This window comes from Hypomesus transpacificus, chromosome 14, assembly GCF_021917145.1.
Source record: "Hypomesus transpacificus isolate Combined female chromosome 14, fHypTra1, whole genome shotgun sequence".
NCBI lineage: Eukaryota > Metazoa > Chordata > Actinopteri > Osmeriformes > Osmeridae > Hypomesus > Hypomesus transpacificus.
The window spans coordinates 1512985-1530672 of record NC_061073.1 but is presented as its reverse complement, the minus strand read 5'-3'; the positions used below and the strand labels follow the sequence as shown (position 1 = coordinate 1530672).

Here is a 17688-nt window from a genome sequence, read left to right as displayed (position 1 = left end):
ATGATGTTCCAGTTTAGAGATCGTGGCATCTACAGCTCCATGACTCATGCCCGGCAGAAGCTTGGCAAGGGTCTTTCTGACCTGCTGTTGAATAGTGTGCATGTATGTCAGTTTTAAGTATCTGAGTGATAACCGACAGCTTTAAGCTTGTTTTTGAGATTCACATAATATTAACTTGTTAATCCCGATAATGAAAGGAAGACAACAGCACAGAAATGTCTAGAAAAGGGATATTTTGTTTTCTTTATATAGAAAAAACTATACCTCTATACGATATCTGTCATAAAGTGTGGTCGGATTTGAACTCGCCGAAATATAGTTCTGTATGTGTTTTCATTATAAATAGCCATAAGAGTTTTGGTAGTGATGAGACAGGAATTCCTGTGTGAGATTCAAGTCTTTGAATTGTGCCTGTAGAGTTGAGTAACAATTGATGATATTTCTAGATGTATTGTTCCCATGGTGACCACAGGTTTTGTCCCCCACTGGTATCATCAAGGTGACCGCACCGGTTGATGTGAGCGGGGGACCCTGCACTCGTGTCGGCCTGGAAAGCAGAATATTACAGGCCTAAACGCACCATTAGACGCAAACTACAAATGGACAAACACTGTTCAAAGTGGACACATCTGACCACATGCTACACTTAAAGCACTTAGAGCATACTTTCCACATCCAGACTGGGGGAAAAAAACAACCTTCACTGGCTATCAGAAATATATGTTCAACCTGAGTGATTGCCCAAGCTATTTCCCTCCTCACTGCTCTGGGTAAACACAAGAGATTGCATTTTACATCCAGTTCCTTCTGTCGGAATTGTATCTGTTGCCAGTCTCTAACCAAAACACCTTTACCATCCCCCGCATCTATTGTGCTACCAGCTCACCAAATGCAATGCAAAAACAGAAGGTTGCCGGATCGATTCCCCGCCGTGCCAAATGACGTTGTGTCCTTGGGCAAGGCACTTCACCCTACTTGCCTCGGGGGGAATGTCCCTGTACTTACTGTAAGTCGCTCTGGATAAGAGCGTCTGCTAAATGACTAAATGTAAATGTAAAAACAATCAATGCTCTTTTATCAATAGAGTAATCAATCGTTTGTGTTCAGTTTTCTCTAAGATGTAGGCTATGTTTTGGTCTGAACTCAAAGATGATGACCGGATTCCTTAAAAAAAAAAATCTCACTCTGCATATTTACAGCAAAACAGCGGGCGTGCAGCCTTTATAATGCCTGTGGGTGGTTGGAGTTCAGTGCAGAACAGATCTAGACATGATCTGTGAAGGATCCACTGACCAAACGCTGTGAAAGCCCATTGGGACCAAGCTATGATAACAAATCCCTATCACAATTGAGCAGAGTTGATGTATCTAGGTAAGACAATATACCTGTATGCCTATATCATAGAACTATCATGGGTAAAACAAATTAAAATAAAGACAGGATGTTGGGAAGTGGGAATATCATTTTATCTCTGGCCACTTTCATTTGTATCCATTTTCCTTGAAATGGTGCCCATAAACTTTACCCATAACCTCAATTTGCTTACTCTTAAGTTGGCGCAAGTTCATTAACTCAATTACAACTTGTGGACCACAACTGTGCCATGTGGGTTTATTTAGTTTTAGAGTTTGCAGATCTTGGACGATTGCTTGAGTGTTTACTGAAAATGGCAGGTGGAAAATGGCAGACAGCGGGAAAGTGACTCTGATGGCAACCAACTGTCTCTGTTGCCGTGGTTACCTGTCATAAGAGTGGCAAAATGGCACAGGGTTGGGTTTCTGTGGTAACTGCTGACTACTGCTATTTGTGTCCTGCAAACTTCACACTGTAAGTCAGAAAATGTAAAAGAGAGAAATATTTGTGACCTTCGTATTCCCAGCCATTGGTTAATATGCTCCCTGAGTTATTTAAACATTGACATATTTGGTGTTCCTTCCCAGTTGTCGGTTGTCGGTTCTACAGCGCTTCTGTAGAGAGGTGTAGGATTTGAACACTAAGGGTTTGAGATGTTGGTCAAGAACCCCTTTTTCTTCTGTATTAATTGTCAGTAGTGACTGCATAGACCAGTACACAACAAATGTTACCAATGGTATTAATTTTTCAGTAAGCAGGACTGGCTGAATAATCATAACCATTCATAGCCATCGAGATCCTCTAAAGTGGAATTGGAAATTAGTTTTAAGTTCATCACACCACAGAAGAATGTGTTGTTTACTACACATCCAAATTCAAATGAAATAAAAACACAGACAAGTATGTTAAATTAGGCTTTGAAATTGTGAGCAAATCAGCAGTCTTCTCTGCTTGAGACTGGGGGGGCGTGTCGCCTGAAGGAGCTGAAGCTCTGCCCCCTCGAATTTATTGAATTCAGCAACAACAGCAACACTCGCTAAATCAATTGCAGATATCAGAACAGACCTACCTGCAGTCTCTGAGTGTTTTATGTGTTAATTACTTTGTCTTTGTATCGTACCAGCTGAGTAACAGAATGCAGCTGTCTGTGATCTGACGTAGATCGGTCGCTGTGACGTAGATCGGTCGGGTTTTGGCTCCAAAACCTGAGCTGAAAACGGAAAAGAAACTGTTCAACGTTTAACTCCACATTTCAGTGCGACAACGTTTTCGCGCTTTGCACATGCTTTCAGGAACTCATTTCACACGTATATAATGTACTGAGAAGCAAATCATGGAATTTGCTTTACAGGATCTTTAAGGATTACTCTGATTATCTCTCTAATAATGTCAGGAATCTGTGTGTGTGTCTGTGTGTGTGAATGGGAATTTAGGGCAGCAAGTTTTCGACGGATATCTCAAGAACTGGGCACTCTGCAAAGTTCATATTTTGCAAGTGTCTTTTTTATAATGCAACTGGGTGCGGAGCCGAGATTGACGATGTTTGGATCAGCATTCCAATAAATTATTTGCTCTGCTCTCGACTAGGGTTGTCACCTTCAATACAGAAAAATAAGGGACGCCTGCTGCAGCTGGGGCCACACCGGGGGCCACACCCCTCGGGGCCACGATGACCACAGGCCCGATGATGTGCCAGTGGTGGTAAATCACAACTTTAAAACGTTCTCGTAAAAATATTGAGATTGATACATGGACATTATAAAAATATATCTGCTATTGAAATCAGTGTGAACCGATGACCTCAGTATATCTATATCACAACTCAAGTGGTCATATCGTCATAGCTGATTATGACGATAATAAACATAGGCCAACAAAGTTTGACAGTGAGACCACAAACAATAGGCTTTTGGAGGAACTTGTGAGATGTGAACCATATTTTTTTAACTTATTAAATTAACAAATCCATAACTTATTAACTTTTAATTAAACAAATGCTTTGATACCATCATGAACATGATAACATCAGTGGACCAGAAGTAGTAGTGTGCAGTATTGGAGCAAGTCAAGCCTACTTCCTTTATAAGTGTACTTCTTATTTGCTACGCGGGGGGTATCTGGAGCTGCCTCCAACATTCTTTCAAATCGACTCTCCGCCAAGAGACCCGCCCTCCTCTGACTCTGATTGGCCGTGAACCTGTAATTAAACCAACGTTGGCAGCAAGTATTACCCAATCAGGGGTCGAATAGGACGAGTCTTCACAGAATGCGGATGGGATGATTTGCATGGGATGCTGCGTTGAAGACAACTCTGAAAATACGGGACAAAACCCGTCCCGTATTGATTCAAAACAGGACGCGCTAATTTATTCTCAAATACGGGGATATGGGTGGAAACCATACTCTCGACTTGCCATCCTGAGCTGAAATGAGTTGCACTAAGCTCTCTCACGAGCCGACTATTTTACTGATGAAATACTGGCTTAATAACTGACAAAAGCTTATATTTAAAGTGGATGGTTTATTTCAGTAAGTGTAGCTGGAAGGTTATTAGCTAGGCTACAGGTGATGCTGTGTACACTAAACCAGAGCCATGGACTACTAAATCATAATGGTTTAGCCTAGATTGACAACAGGGATTTGATTTTAATTTGCTTTACGCATCATCACTTGCTGGACAACCTTTCTTTTGTCAATTCACAAATACATTTTGGGTACTCTATTAGCCTACTGTTATTTGGAAGCAAATTTGCTTTTATAACCAATATGGCCAGGTTATCGGTGCTGACTGCTGGCATATAAATACACTGCTTTCAAAGGTTTTTCTGTACGGATGAAATGCTGGCTAGTTAACAGACCGACAATATTCAGTGAATACTTTCAGAATAGATCATTGAATTTTGTTACAGTAATTGATGTGTTTATTGATGTCAATCTTGCCTGCATCACAGACATGGGCACTATTCCTACCACTGTAGCTTCCTTGGTCGTTTTCTTGAGGCATGGACATAGCGATCCACAAACGGGTATACGACAGGAACAATGTTCGTTCGAATAACAGAGAACCAATATAATACATTTTGATCAACGTAACATATGCAGACAAACAAGGGCTACATATTCATTTGCATGAATGTACTAGAGCATTGGCAATTTGTTTAAAATAATGACAAATTGCTTTTATGATGTGCATAGTGACTAGATTAGATGATGTGGAGGTACTGAAGTACTTCAGAGAAGACATGATTCCAATTTTGATCCGAGAAATATAGGTACCAAAACCAATGACAAGAACTGCATCATGGGCACTGCACTATCTAGTTCAAGTAATCTTTATTTGTGAGTTTCACTGATGTCTTAATCACTGACTGCATCACAAGCACTGTGCACTAGTTTATTTAATTTTAATGTAGATCTTAAACATGAGAAATAAACTGTTTACATTTTTTCTCGACATTTGAGAAGCAAAGGCAGGTTTATTCAGTGATGCTATAGTATGACTGAGGCAAAAATTGTCTGCTAGACTATGGAAATGTGTTGAGTTGAACACAGCATCGCTCAGGTCCTTGTACTTTCTAATTGTTTGTTTTGAAACTTGTGACACTACTGCTGTTGCCAGTATTTCACCATAATGCCTTTGTGTCTTCTACAGCGACTTACCCTGTGTGGTAGTAAAGGGTCATTGAGGAGTTGTCATGGTTACCTTTTCATACAGAGTTAAGAAAATGCTGTAGTCCCTCATTAAAGCAGGATATCTTGGTTAGTTTAAAAGAACTGCAACCCCCCCCCCCCCCACACACACACACACACACACAAACGCACACACTACCAAGCTGCAAGAGGAGGCAGACGTGTGTATTCCTATTGGACTGTCTAGTTGTCAATCATGTATACTGTTGCGGGAGAACAGGCCTCACAACTGAACTGAACTATCTTTATGATTGTTTTAATCGACATGACACAGACATTGTACTCTCTTGCCTTTTATGCGTGTTGTTGATCAAGATATCAGTGTGGATTAGGACATAATGGAGCATAAGCATTTTATCTCTGTAAGCTGTACAGTAATTATGGATATTGCTAGGCTGAGCATTGTATTGGGCCCTTTTGGGTAGGCTGTGGTCTTAGAATTGTGCTTCTGTAGATCACAACAGGTGGCTGGTGCTTGTGTCTGTGTTCACAAAGTTGACAGGTTCCATTGTGTGCAGGCTTGGGCCTATTGTTATTGTGTGAGTGTGTTTGTATTATTATAGCATGTATGGATGTATGTTTTGGGATTGGTCTATTTGTTTTGTGTTTGCGTGTCCACTGGGCCATATTAGCACCAGCTGCAGCGCTTGTTAGCATAAAGCCAGTAATCGGTCTATTTGACTAATTAACCTGTTGTGGTTGATGGCACCAGGGTGAACCAGGAGCCAAGACTACTGCTGGGCTATCACAGATTTATCTTTAAGGGTGCGGCACAGCAGAAGAGTCACAGCGGAAATCTGAGGACTCAAAGTGCTTTTTCCAGCTATCTGCTGTTGAGATTGAGTCACAAGCACAGCACCTTGCATAAAACATAGGCTCTGTAAATGTGTGGGCGACTTGTATATCAATCCAGTTCTCATTGCTCAGAGCTAGCCTGGTGTTTCACCAACACTATCTGCATCCCTGACTTCCTTATGGAAGAGTAAGAGTCCTTATGGTAATCCTACCTTTTAGTTTTTTCATACAGTTTACTGGCAAAGCCAGACATTCATCAACATGCTTTTTGTATCTTCTCCCCAAAGGTCACGGAGGTCATTAAGCACCAATAGGCTGTATGTGGGTCCATCACTCAGAGCCAGCCCCTCCCTACAGCTAGAGGAGGCCAGCTCTAATTGTTTGAAATCGTAAACATCAACAGGAATTACCAGCAGAGACAGAGTGACAGTTTAGCTTTTAGAGGCTTAAAAGGGCTGTCAAATGTGGTCCTGTACTACAGATGGTGGAAATATAGCTGGTGTTGTCCTGCATGCCATTACTGCGTGTATGTGTGTGTGCGTGCGCGTGTGTGTGTGATCATTATCATCAGAATAGCATTCCCGACTGACCCTCATTAAAAGTCCCTTTGGTATTTTCAGGCTGATATCCTATTTATTCCCTGACCTATACTTCTGGCACAGTGCTATCACCAGAGACTAGCCCATGTTTCTCATTTATTATCTGGGGCTGATAATGCTTCTGCATGTTGCAGAGATCTTTCTTTCAATTATGAAAAGAAGAATTCAGTAAAAAAACTAAACTCAAATAGTTTAGTAGCTATTTAACATTTTTGGAATTGTCATTTGAAAATTCAAAATCCTTGAGAGTGGAGAACCAAATAACAAGTGTGGTATTGATGTCTAGTACCTACATAACATGCTATGCTAGCGTCAACATAAACATAGTGGAATGCTAGACTGGTGACCAACACCCTATTCAACTTGTAGAATATGGTTTTTATGAAGTTGTACAATAATACTTCTTATAGAGTTTATGAAAACTGGGGAAAAACATATATAAATTCATAATTGATTTTTGAATACATTTTTTTTACATAGCGCCAGATTACAAAATAAGTCATTTAAAGGTTACCTTTCCTATAAAACAGGTCTATAGCTTGCTCTTTTATTAACAAAACTAAATGGCCTTCTGTTATTTATCTTATTTACACGACGGCATGTCATTTCTGTCTCTATGGTCAGGCAACCCCCCCCCCTGCTACTTCTAAATTGTTATAGGAGGTAGGGTGTGTCTTCCTCTTTAGGTCTTAAGCCTATTAAGCTTTTCCAAGAGTCACAAAGTCCTTAATTTGAGAGCAAACTCACTCTCATGTTCTTTACAATAATATTGAACATTGTGTGCCTTTTTTGTTTGTTTGTTTGTTTTTTGCTCTTGTGTTATTTTGCAGTTAGTATTCTAATATTTGAACATAGTGGTTGTGCATTTTTAGACATAAAAATTATACAAAAATAAATAAGGATAACACAATACAGCCCAGGATCCATCTTGTATGATTCTAAATGTTTCGCTGCTGCAGTCACTCTGTGACACACACCAAAATGATAAGATTGTAGTAGTGTAACACCTTCTATTTGCATTGTCGCCCTCAGTCGAGAATCTTTAAATTAGTTTAATCTGAATCCAAATAGCCTAATATTAATCAGAAATGCTGCTCTTTTACTAATTGGAAACTATTAAATGGACTCACAGATGCCTCCTGGTGGTTGTCTTGTCAATATCCAAGCCACTGGGAGAAGGCTAAAACGTTTTAAATAAATCTGGGGCTTAAACAAAATATAGTCTAGCGTCATCTTTCCAGATGGCCCAGTGACTAAATGAGAAACATGTAGCTACATTATATCAAAAAGGCATTGTGTCAAACCATCGGTAACTAAAGGTTCTTAATCAGGACAGTCTGAGAATCCTAACAAAGTGCAATTTGCTTCTCACAATAATATTCTCACGCTAATATTGTCCGTATTAGCGGATTCTAAGACCCCAGTTACTGAAACGGGTCGTTTTTGAAACCTGACTTCCTCAATATCTGGAAGTACACACCTGCACACGCAAGACCTGTTCATCTCATCCAAGTATGTTTTTTACCTCAGATTCACTTTTGGCTTGAATGGTTGTCTTGTCCTCCCTGCAACTCTGCTGTGTCACTGACTCAATTATGGCTTCTCTAGAATGCCTCTCTCTCTCTCGAGATGCCAAAACCCACTCCAAGGACTGAATGGAAGCCAGCTGCCAAACAAGCAGTGCATGTGCCTGGGCTCTTTTCTCTCTGGAGGAGAAACCCTCCTGAGTAGTGTCTTTGTCCCAGCCTTTTTCTGTCAATTCCAGCCACCATCTAGTGGAAACATTCGGCATTGGCATTTTAAGTATCCAGAGCCATCTCAGCCATTGCATCACCCAGAAATGCACTCTCCCTCATCGTTTGCTGTGACTGTCACAGCAAATCGCTGATGAGCTCATGCAAACATGCAATCTGAAAGAAAATTCCTTCTAACGTGCTCATTTAAGTATGACATAAATCTTGATTTGGGAACACTTTTACATTAAGTGTACATAAAACGGTGTTAGCAATGTGTAACTATACAGCAATTACATAACTATGCACCTAAAATGTTGTTACTATGTGTAATGCCAAGTAGTTGCTTGGCGGTGTAGGCCTAGTTATTTGAAATATTGAAATGCTCTAAATGAGTCACCCTTCTGAATTACAACACGTACTCCATTTCAAACTCCAGACAGTGGAAATAAGCCCTGTGAGGGTTCAAGCCAGGACATGAACACATTCTCTGGAGTTCTTTGGGGGAGTGACAAGACTGCGTGGTAGCTTCAGGTCTGACTTCACTGACTTGGAAAGGGGGAGGGGCCCAGAACGGGTTTCCAAGATGCTGTGGAACATCCTCACCGCCAGATCAAGCCTCAGCAAGGAGGCAGCTGCCGGTGTCTACGGAGGGTTCACAGGCTGTGTCAGTGGAGGAGAACCATAGTCTGGGTTAGGGAGAGGAGGAAGCATCCCAATAGGCCTGTTAGCTTCCCGCCCCCTGCTCTCATCCACTCCTCTCTATTTGTCTCCTCGCAGATATGTATTATTGTTTCCGGGAAGTGATCGAGTGGTACAGATTGAGAGCAGGAAAGCAGGGATAGAAATACAAATGAAGATGCTCTATCCTTTTCCTTGTTGTAAGACTAATGTGCATATTATGCTCTTTTGTAGAGGATAAGAATGTACTGACCACTGGGCTATAAGGTGTCCAATAACTAAATAGTGGCATGATTAATAATGAACGCTATGCTAATTTACATACAGGCATAGGCTATGCTATTTAAAGTAATTGCAAGTACATTGTAGTTTATGGACTTGACATAAGTCATTTGCAGAAGTAGCCTATGAATAATAGGCTGCTACAAAAAAGGAACACAAAGGAGACCATTGTCCCTGAAAACAGCCTATGAATGTTGAGCAGTTGTTGGTAGAGTTTTACTGTACAGACGGATCCTGCCTGCACACTTATGGGAAGAGTGTCTCTCTAATCTCAGGGGGGTGTGGGGGGGTCTCAGTGCAGAACGCTGTGGGCCCCTACTTCACTGACTGGCCAACATTGGATCGGGCTTGAATTATCATGCCAAATCAATACGTTAGTTAAAAATGAAATGAAATTGATCTGTATAGCCCTTTTTACAAACTATGTCACAGAGGGCTACTCATGCACCCATAGAATTGCTCCTGAAATGATCGAAACAGTCGAGAAAGACGAGGAAAAACTCCCAGAAAAAAAAACGAATTGAGAGGGTAAAAACTTGTAGTCAATGTTTTTATTTGTTTAAGGTTTTGCATATAGAATAGTGGCAAAAAAAAAAGTTTTTGGATGGCACTGTGCAAATGTGATTACACATTTATAGTGCAACTAATGATCAACCTGATTTCAAACCTTTTATTGCAAAGCATTCTGTTTTCCATGTCTCCACAGTAAGCATGTTTCTCAACACCCTAACACCCAAGTTCTACGTGGCTCTAACGGGGACATCCTCCTTGATATCAGGCCTTATTCTGGTAAGTTTTCCAGATATTTACAATAAGACAGCAGTAACTGTCTTTCAGAAAGGGCCACAGTGGATTAGTAGACACAATCCTCCCTGTTGAATGGCTAATAAGTTTAGTTGCCCCGAAAGACTTTGGGTTTCCTTTGTAAGAGTTTGTAAACTTTTGGGGTTGTATATCAAACTAGATAACGGTGGATTCTATGCATTTGCTTTTTATACCCGGCCCGGAAACGATCCGTGAAAAATAACCAGATAATAATCATGATGCATGAGTTATGTAAACAGAAAGATGCGTAATGCAACACAGAGTTAACATTTTCTAACACGTCCGTCTCCCCTCTGTGAAGATATTTGAGTGGTGGTATTTCAGGAAGTACGGCACTTCCTTCATCGAGCAGGTATCGGTGAGCCACCTGCGCCCTCTCCTGGGGGGAGTGGACACCAGCACCCCCAACAACTCCAACACCAGTAACGGAGATGCAGACTCCAACCGACAAAGTGTATCAGGTACGAAAGAGTTTACCTACGCAAGTGAATCATTCATAAAAAAGAGTCATGTACTGTATGATATTTAGTCTTCAGATTCACCCTTCACAGTAAGGCAACAGCATCACATTTTGAAACAAATAAATCAAACCTAAATGAACAACTTGCGTTGTGAGGAGCACAGATCGGTCTATTCTAGTCACATTAAACCAACAGCACTGCGCTCTGACGCAAGTAAATGCAACTAAAATTAACGTTACTTGCAAACGTATATCTTGTAGCGCAGATCTTGAGTCTTGCTCGTCATTTGCTGACGACCACAGAAACACAAGGGAATGTAACAAAAACACCATGGTGAACAGTATGGTGCAGTACCATTTTAGAACTACATGTGATAAAAATAACATTGTTCTGTGCGTTGAAATTCCCTTAGGACTGTGAACTCCTTAGTTTCTCATTCAGAGCAAGAGAACAACACCATAATGACGTAAACAAACGAAACCTTTTGTTAGTTTGAGTGAACTTAGCATCCCAGTTGTTTACACCAATGTGATATACCACAATAAGCTATTAAGGTCAGCAGTAGAGATCTTTGCCAACACATAATACCACAGTTTCATAGAGCATGTTCTTCCTGAGCATAGACGATCACACTCACTACCCCAGTCAGAATGCCACGCGCCTGTTCTGGTGATCAGACAGCCAAACACTTGGGATTAAACAGGATTATCATGAGCTGTGTTGAATCAACAAGGCCTGATTGTTGCAAAGGCTTTGTAATTATTTGCCATCCTAATCTCCCATTCTTTGGAGAAGAGGAGCGAAATGTCAAATGATGACGCCTCTTTATAATCCGTGTTATTTTTACCGGCGTGTACATCAAATGTTTTTCATTGTCAGTATTCTAAAGAATCTTAATGGACTACTTCCGAATGGTACAAAGATAATCAACATGAGTGATAAACTGAATTGGTATATTTTGCTGTCTGTGTTGAACTAAAAGCAACATTTACCATTCATTTTTAATATAGGAAAAAAAAATGCAAGCAGATCCCCTGACACTCAAGATCTACCTCTCTCTCCCATAGAATGTAAAGTATGGCGAAATCCACTGAATTTATTTAGAGGGGCGGAGTATAACCGGTGAGTGACATGGCAAAGCGCTCTCTATTGGTTGAACAGATTTAATCTCTAGAACAATGTCATAACTCTTCCCCCACTGCTGATTTGTCATTATTCCATCCTTTTTTTCCCCCTCCCTTTTTGTCTTGTTCTCTTTTTAGTCCTCTGCTTGTCGCCCTCTTTATTTCCCACTCTGATTTTCTGCCCATTATTGGGACTCAGTGGCTCCCAGGAGAGCATCTTCTAATGGCAGGATGTGATGTCACAGGGAGTCGCTGTTAAAACCTATTTAGACGATCTCCAGCTGGAGACCACATTTAGTAATGACATCATGGGGGGGGGGAATGTCCCTGTACTTACTGTAAGTCGCTCTGGATATGAGCCGCTGCTAGATGACTAAACGTAAATATCAGTTCCCTTCCAACAGCTCTTTACTGTTCCTCTCCTCGCACCCTCTCGTCTGCCACCCTCACAACCTCCCACTGAATCTCCATCGCTTTTTTCATTGACGGCAAATCAACCGCAGCCACAGTTTGTATATATTCATCCTTGACTGTTTTCTAAATCGTGTGTTTGTGTGTGTGCTTGTGTCAGATATACGTGGGTGACGGGCCGAGAGCCACTCACGTACTACGACATGAACCTCTCGGCTCAAGACCATCAGACCTTCTTTACGTGTGACTCAGACCACCTTCGACCAGCCGACGCCAGTAAGCACCTCACGCACCCCGCACACGCACACACGGGCCGCAATGCAGCCAGACGACATGATTTGTTTCCTTGACAATTTCGATTCATGCCTTTTTAGTTGCTCCCTTTTTTAAGTTTCTAACCTCCAATAATGAGTGTTTTCGTGTACGTGTGTGTGGACCCACAGTTATGCAGAAGGCATGGAGAGAGAGGAATCCTCAGGCCCGCATCTCTGCAGCACATGAAGCCCTCGAACTGGAAGAGTAAGTACGAGTAGCCGACTTGATCGTCAACAGCACACCAAGACGCAGACTGCCAAACCATACCCAGTGCGCTTTCGAAAACATTCGAGTTCACCCACGCCCCAAGTTGTCCCCGACGTACGCGTTGTCATGCCGCGCTTTGTCTCCTCACAGCTGTGCGACGGCGTACATCCTGCTGGCGGAGGAGGAGGCCACCACCATCGTGGACGCCGAGAAGCTCTTCAAACAGGCCCTGAAGGCGGGCGAGGGCTGCTACCGACGCAGCCAGCAGCTGCAGCACCACGGCTCGCAGTACGAGGCCCAGCACAGTGAGTGGGGGGGCAGGGGGCGCATAGGCACCAGCGCTATCACAGAACTAGACACATACTTTGTGACCGGATGGGACACTTTGACAGGAAATCCTATTAGTTTATTATATACATGTGAATTATATGGAGGGGACTGCTTTAAGATGTGTGTGTGTTTTTATTTCGAGCCATTAGGTTTTTTTTTTTATATTCCGGAGATTATAAGCTTCCGTGCAAGTCTCTAGTTAACAAAGCTCAAACCTTTTCACTTGAAATGTTTATATCTATAGTCTCTCTTTTTCTACTTGCATAATATTCTTTGTTCCCCACTAAAAGACACTGACTTGCTTTGTCTAAGTTCTACACTACACAAGTAATACCATCTAAATCATTTTGATTAAAGCTGCCAACTTTCATATCAGGCAATAAGTTGCCCGGATTGTATGTGTGTATATGTTATTCATGCTTGGTTTGCCATGTGTCTCAGGAAGGGACACCAATGTGCTCGTGTACATTAAGAGAAGACTGTCCATGTGCTCTAGAAAGCTGGGCCGAACAAGAGAAGCAGTCAAAATGATGAGAGACGTAAGTACACACCATGTTGCTACAAAAAACACCAAACTTATTTTACATTGTTTTATTGATTAACATTGTTACACACGCTTACTAGTTGCATATTCAAAGACCCGTTGTACATACAAGTCATTCGCACGTGACACAGTTTAGCTACACGTTTGTATATACACTTTAAATAGCCATTCTTGGATAACAGTGGTTTAGTCAGACTGGACTTTGTGCTTGTAGCTCAGTAAGAACTATTTTTGGAGGGACCCTGTTAACTGTCATGTTTATGTAGCTAACACATTTCAGTGTTTAACCAAGCAAAAGGTACATCACCTGGCTGCATAATCTGACACATGGAATGATTAAAGATTTGCCTTAGCTGCCTCACCATGCCTGAGTAAATGAACCAAACGACCCACAGCGGACCCATGGGAGCAGTAGTATAACAGGACTGGCAGACTTTCAATGAAAGAAACACCATCATAAAATAACAAATATCTAAGAAAAAGAGCTTTGGTACTATCCTCTTGGTCATGGCTTGCTCAGGCATTGGTGTTGGCAGCAATCAAGTGTCAGCAATTTAAATGATTGTCATGGCATTATCTGTAACCAACAAAGGCTTAGTGGATCATCCAGAGAGGTGCTCGCAATATCAGGAGATAGCAAGTCAGAAGGAGAGACAGTTGAAGGAATGCTGGCTAGAAATCAGTTGTTGGGGTTAATGGTGGGTGGGTTGTTGTGTAAACATTTAATGCTCTGCTTGTATTCTGTGTGTTTGCACCGCCTGTCTGGTATTACATGTAACAACAGTTGTGTGTTTTCCAGTTAATGAAGGAGTTCCCTCTCCTCAGTATGTTCAATATCCACGAGAACCTTCTAGAGTCGTTACTTGAGCTCCAGAACTACGCAGACGTACAGGCCGTACTGGCCAAGTACGACGGTGAGACACACACATACACACACATATATACACACACACATATACACACACACACACAATTATTCACATAGAGTTGCATCGGGAGCTCTCAGGAAGGTTCCGAAACTTAAAAGGGGTTTATGTGTTTAAACTGTATTCCTCCTTCTGCTACAATATTATATCACTATATTTCACATAGACCAAATATGCCCAGGCCAAAGCATGTTCAAATGAAAATGACATAGTAAAGTTCAAAGTGAATACAAATGTTATGAAGTCAATGTGACTATTAGGTAGGAATATGTCAAGTGACACTCAAGCGATATTAGCCTGACTCCTTGATCTCCTCCAGAACCTTCGAGCATTCTGTCTATTTCAAATCTCCCATGACTGTAACCTCACCGTGTCACGTCGCTTATCTCCCTCGCTTGCTGTGTCTCCCTCCACACAGATATTAGTTTACCCAAATCAGCAACAATATGCTACACAGCTGCCTTGCTGAAAGCCAGGGCGGTATCTGACAAGTGAGTATTACTTTCCCCCTTGTTATAACGGCAGGACTGCTTTACGTACCCAGAGTGTTGTTTCCAAGTCAGGCGGTGTCATTGTATTCTTCCAAGCACCCCCCAGAGTATCTGGTTTTGTTGTATTGTGAGAAGCAACAGTGAGTAACATTCGTATTGTGTGGAGGTTGACCTATAGTGCTTGGGGGTATATGGGGGATACAACAGGCTTACACACGCATACCAGCATGCAAGCATGTTGACTCAGATGTGTGTATGCATATGTTTTGTGTGTACATAATAGTTCCAGTATCTATAATAGTTGCAGTGTCTATCGCTAAATATTCCCAGAAGTGTTGATGACCTAATGGCAGCAAATTATATGACTGCATATGATTTTGGGAACGAGACGGGTGTCTGTACAGTGATCAGGTGTTCACATCCAGTTGGCCGTAACGTGAACGTCAGCACATGCGGACGCCGACGTACGAGCGGACGTGTTCGCTCGCGGAATGCGTACACCAAACCTTGAAACGGCCCGTCGGACGCCCGCAGACCCGCCGTGTGTTGACCCGCTGCTGTCGTCCTCCCCAGGTTTTCTCCCGAGGCAGCGTCCAGGCGGGGGCTGAGCACAGCGGAGATGAACGCTGTGGAAGCCATACACAGAGCTGTGGAGTTCAACCCTCACGTCCCTAAAGTGAGCCCGCCCGCCCGCCCCTCTCACCCGCCATCATAGTTACACTCAAAACGGTCTCAAGGAAACGAGTCTCAAAAAAGGACACTCGAATGACCACCACAACGTTCTAAGAGCGCTGTAGAATGCTCTTAGAATGTTCCTAAGAAGCTCTTAGCGTTAAGAGCTTCTTAACGAATCTGGGAAACCCGGCCATTGTGTGTAGATAGGTACAGTAGATGGACATAGCTACAGTGCTGGAACGTGCATAGCAGTTGTGTGTTGGAAAAACCTTGTTTGTGCATCAATTGAGTTAAAGCTGTGCTGGTCAATTGAATGTACTTTCTTTTAAAGCTTTCCTCACAACCATAAACTCCCTACGAAAAAAAAACACAATTGTTGTTGTCACCTTCCATGATTTTTCACGGTCGGCTTAATAAACGCTAGCTCATCTTTCTGTACCGTGGGCGATGCAATGGATCCCATCGACAACTGCAAACAAACGTAGCAACTGTGTCGAAAACGTTTGCGTTCATGGTGCTCCTCAAATGCAAACAAAGAAACAATGCTCAGGTTACGGAGTGGCACCAGGGGGGGGGTGGGGGGTCAGTTCCCTCGTGGCCCACTCGGGGCTCCCATTTCGGCCTGGATAAAGGCCGCCACGTCACTGTTTACCCCTGGCAATGGGAAAAGAAACAGGTGTAACAATTTGAAAAGGGATCCCTACGCTACCGAGACCGCTCCGTGATCTGCCCCGCCGGCCACGGCGCACATTGTGAACCTGCATGCACAGATAGCGTCGCGCCATTAACCCTTTTTGCTTTTTCTCTGCCTCCCCTTTCTTCTCCTCTCGACGCCCGCCCCCCCCCTCCCGCCCCACCGCCCCCCCCCCCCCCTCTCTCGCCCCCCCCCCCCCCCCCCCCCCCCCCCCTCTCCCGCAGTACCTCTTAGAAATGAAAAGTTTAATACTGCCTCCAGAGCACATCCTGAAGCGAGGGGACAGCGAGGCCATCGCCTATGCCTTCTTCCACCTGCAGCACTGGAAGAGAGTGGAAGGCGCTCTCAATCTGCTGCACTGCACCTGGGAGGGCAGTGAGTGGCTCCACACTGAGACACACATTTACATTACATTTACATTTAGTCACACATTTACATTGTCATTTAGCAGACGCTCTTATCCAGAGCGACTTACAGTAAGTACAGGGACATCCCCCCCCCCGAGGCAAGTAGGGTGAAGTGCCTTACCCAAGGACACAACGTCATTTGGCACGGTGGGGAATCGATCTGGCAACCTTCTGATTACTGGCCCGACTCCCTCACCGCTCAGCCACCTGACTCCCACACTTGCTTTTCTAGACGACACGCAACAACGCACACACAGTCGCTCTCCCACTCATCTGGGATCCCCCTCTAACGAGTGAGTGCCACAGCGCCATGACCGACTGACGGCAGAGGGAGGATTAGGCCTACACACTCCATGTACCGTACCATTGAATCTGTTCGTAGCCCCAGGATAGGAGCAGGGGTGATACTGGAGCCTGATCCAGGGTTGCTTTGTGTCTCCAGCTTTTCGAATGATCCCATACCCACTGGAGAAAGGCCACCTGTTCTACCCCTACCCCATCTGCACTGAGACTGCTGACAGAGAACTGCTACCAAGTAAGAGAAGCTCCTTTCCGGTGCCCGTACGCACCAAGTGATCGGCACGGTCTGCCTGTGTTGTCTGTGCGGCAGCATTCACTCGAACGTCAACGTTATCCCAAACCAGTGCGAGTATAGTGGGTGTATTCGGTTTATGTGAAGTCATGTTATTGCTACAGTAGTGCATATAAGGATAAAACGATTAAAAGAGGAATTAAGGCGGGGGGGGGGGGGGGGGGGGGGGGGGTGAGTACCGAATGTGATTTCTAGACTTATCATCAACACATTCGTCTTTTGAGTCGTTCTCCACATGCTTGGAGTGTAATCGCCAACAGAGCTCATTGACTGTGTGGTCCGAGTGCTCCCGGAGGGCTCTGCAGTTGACCCTCCCGCCGTGTGCCTTCCCTCATGTGGAAGCAGTGTTTCACGAGGTGTCGGTGTACCCCAAGAAGGAGCTCCCCTTCTTCATTCTCTTCACGGCCGGCCTCTGCTCCTTCACCGCCATGCTGGCCCTCCTCACGCACCAGTTCCCGGAGCTCATGGGGGTCTTCGCTAAAGCTGTGAGTCTCCCAACCGCTCGCTCAGAGGACCCTGAGACACACACACTCTCTCTCTGTCTCTCTCTGTC

General features: G+C 43.5%; 1 protein-coding gene across 6 annotated transcripts in view; it reads left to right on the top strand.

Annotated features, from left to right (window-relative positions):
• Positions 1 to 17688, top strand: part of LOC124476295 (suppressor of tumorigenicity 7 protein homolog) — a 28660-nt gene that overhangs the window by 7392 nt on the left and 3580 nt on the right. For 2 of the 6 annotated variants that reach the window (XM_047033358.1, XM_047033357.1), the window contains 13 exons: positions 9840 to 9922; positions 10260 to 10419; positions 11487 to 11541; positions 12115 to 12230; positions 12398 to 12473; positions 12627 to 12781; positions 13248 to 13345; positions 14150 to 14264; positions 14695 to 14767; positions 15341 to 15443; positions 16361 to 16511; positions 16986 to 17078; positions 17481 to 17620. In XM_047033358.1, coding sequence (XP_046889314.1) covers positions 9840 to 9922; positions 10260 to 10419; positions 11487 to 11541; positions 12115 to 12230; positions 12398 to 12473; positions 12627 to 12781; positions 13248 to 13345; positions 14150 to 14264; positions 14695 to 14767; positions 15341 to 15443; positions 16361 to 16511; positions 16986 to 17078; positions 17481 to 17620 — 1418 coding nt within the window. Of the gene's footprint in view, positions 1 to 9839; positions 9923 to 10259; positions 10420 to 11486; positions 11542 to 12114; positions 12231 to 12397; positions 12474 to 12626; positions 12782 to 13247; positions 13346 to 14134; positions 14265 to 14694; positions 14768 to 15340; positions 15444 to 16360; positions 16512 to 16985; positions 17079 to 17477; positions 17621 to 17688 lie in introns of all 6 variants that reach the window. The other 4 variants (XM_047033354.1, XM_047033353.1, XM_047033356.1 and 1 more) reach the window with 4 other exon arrangements.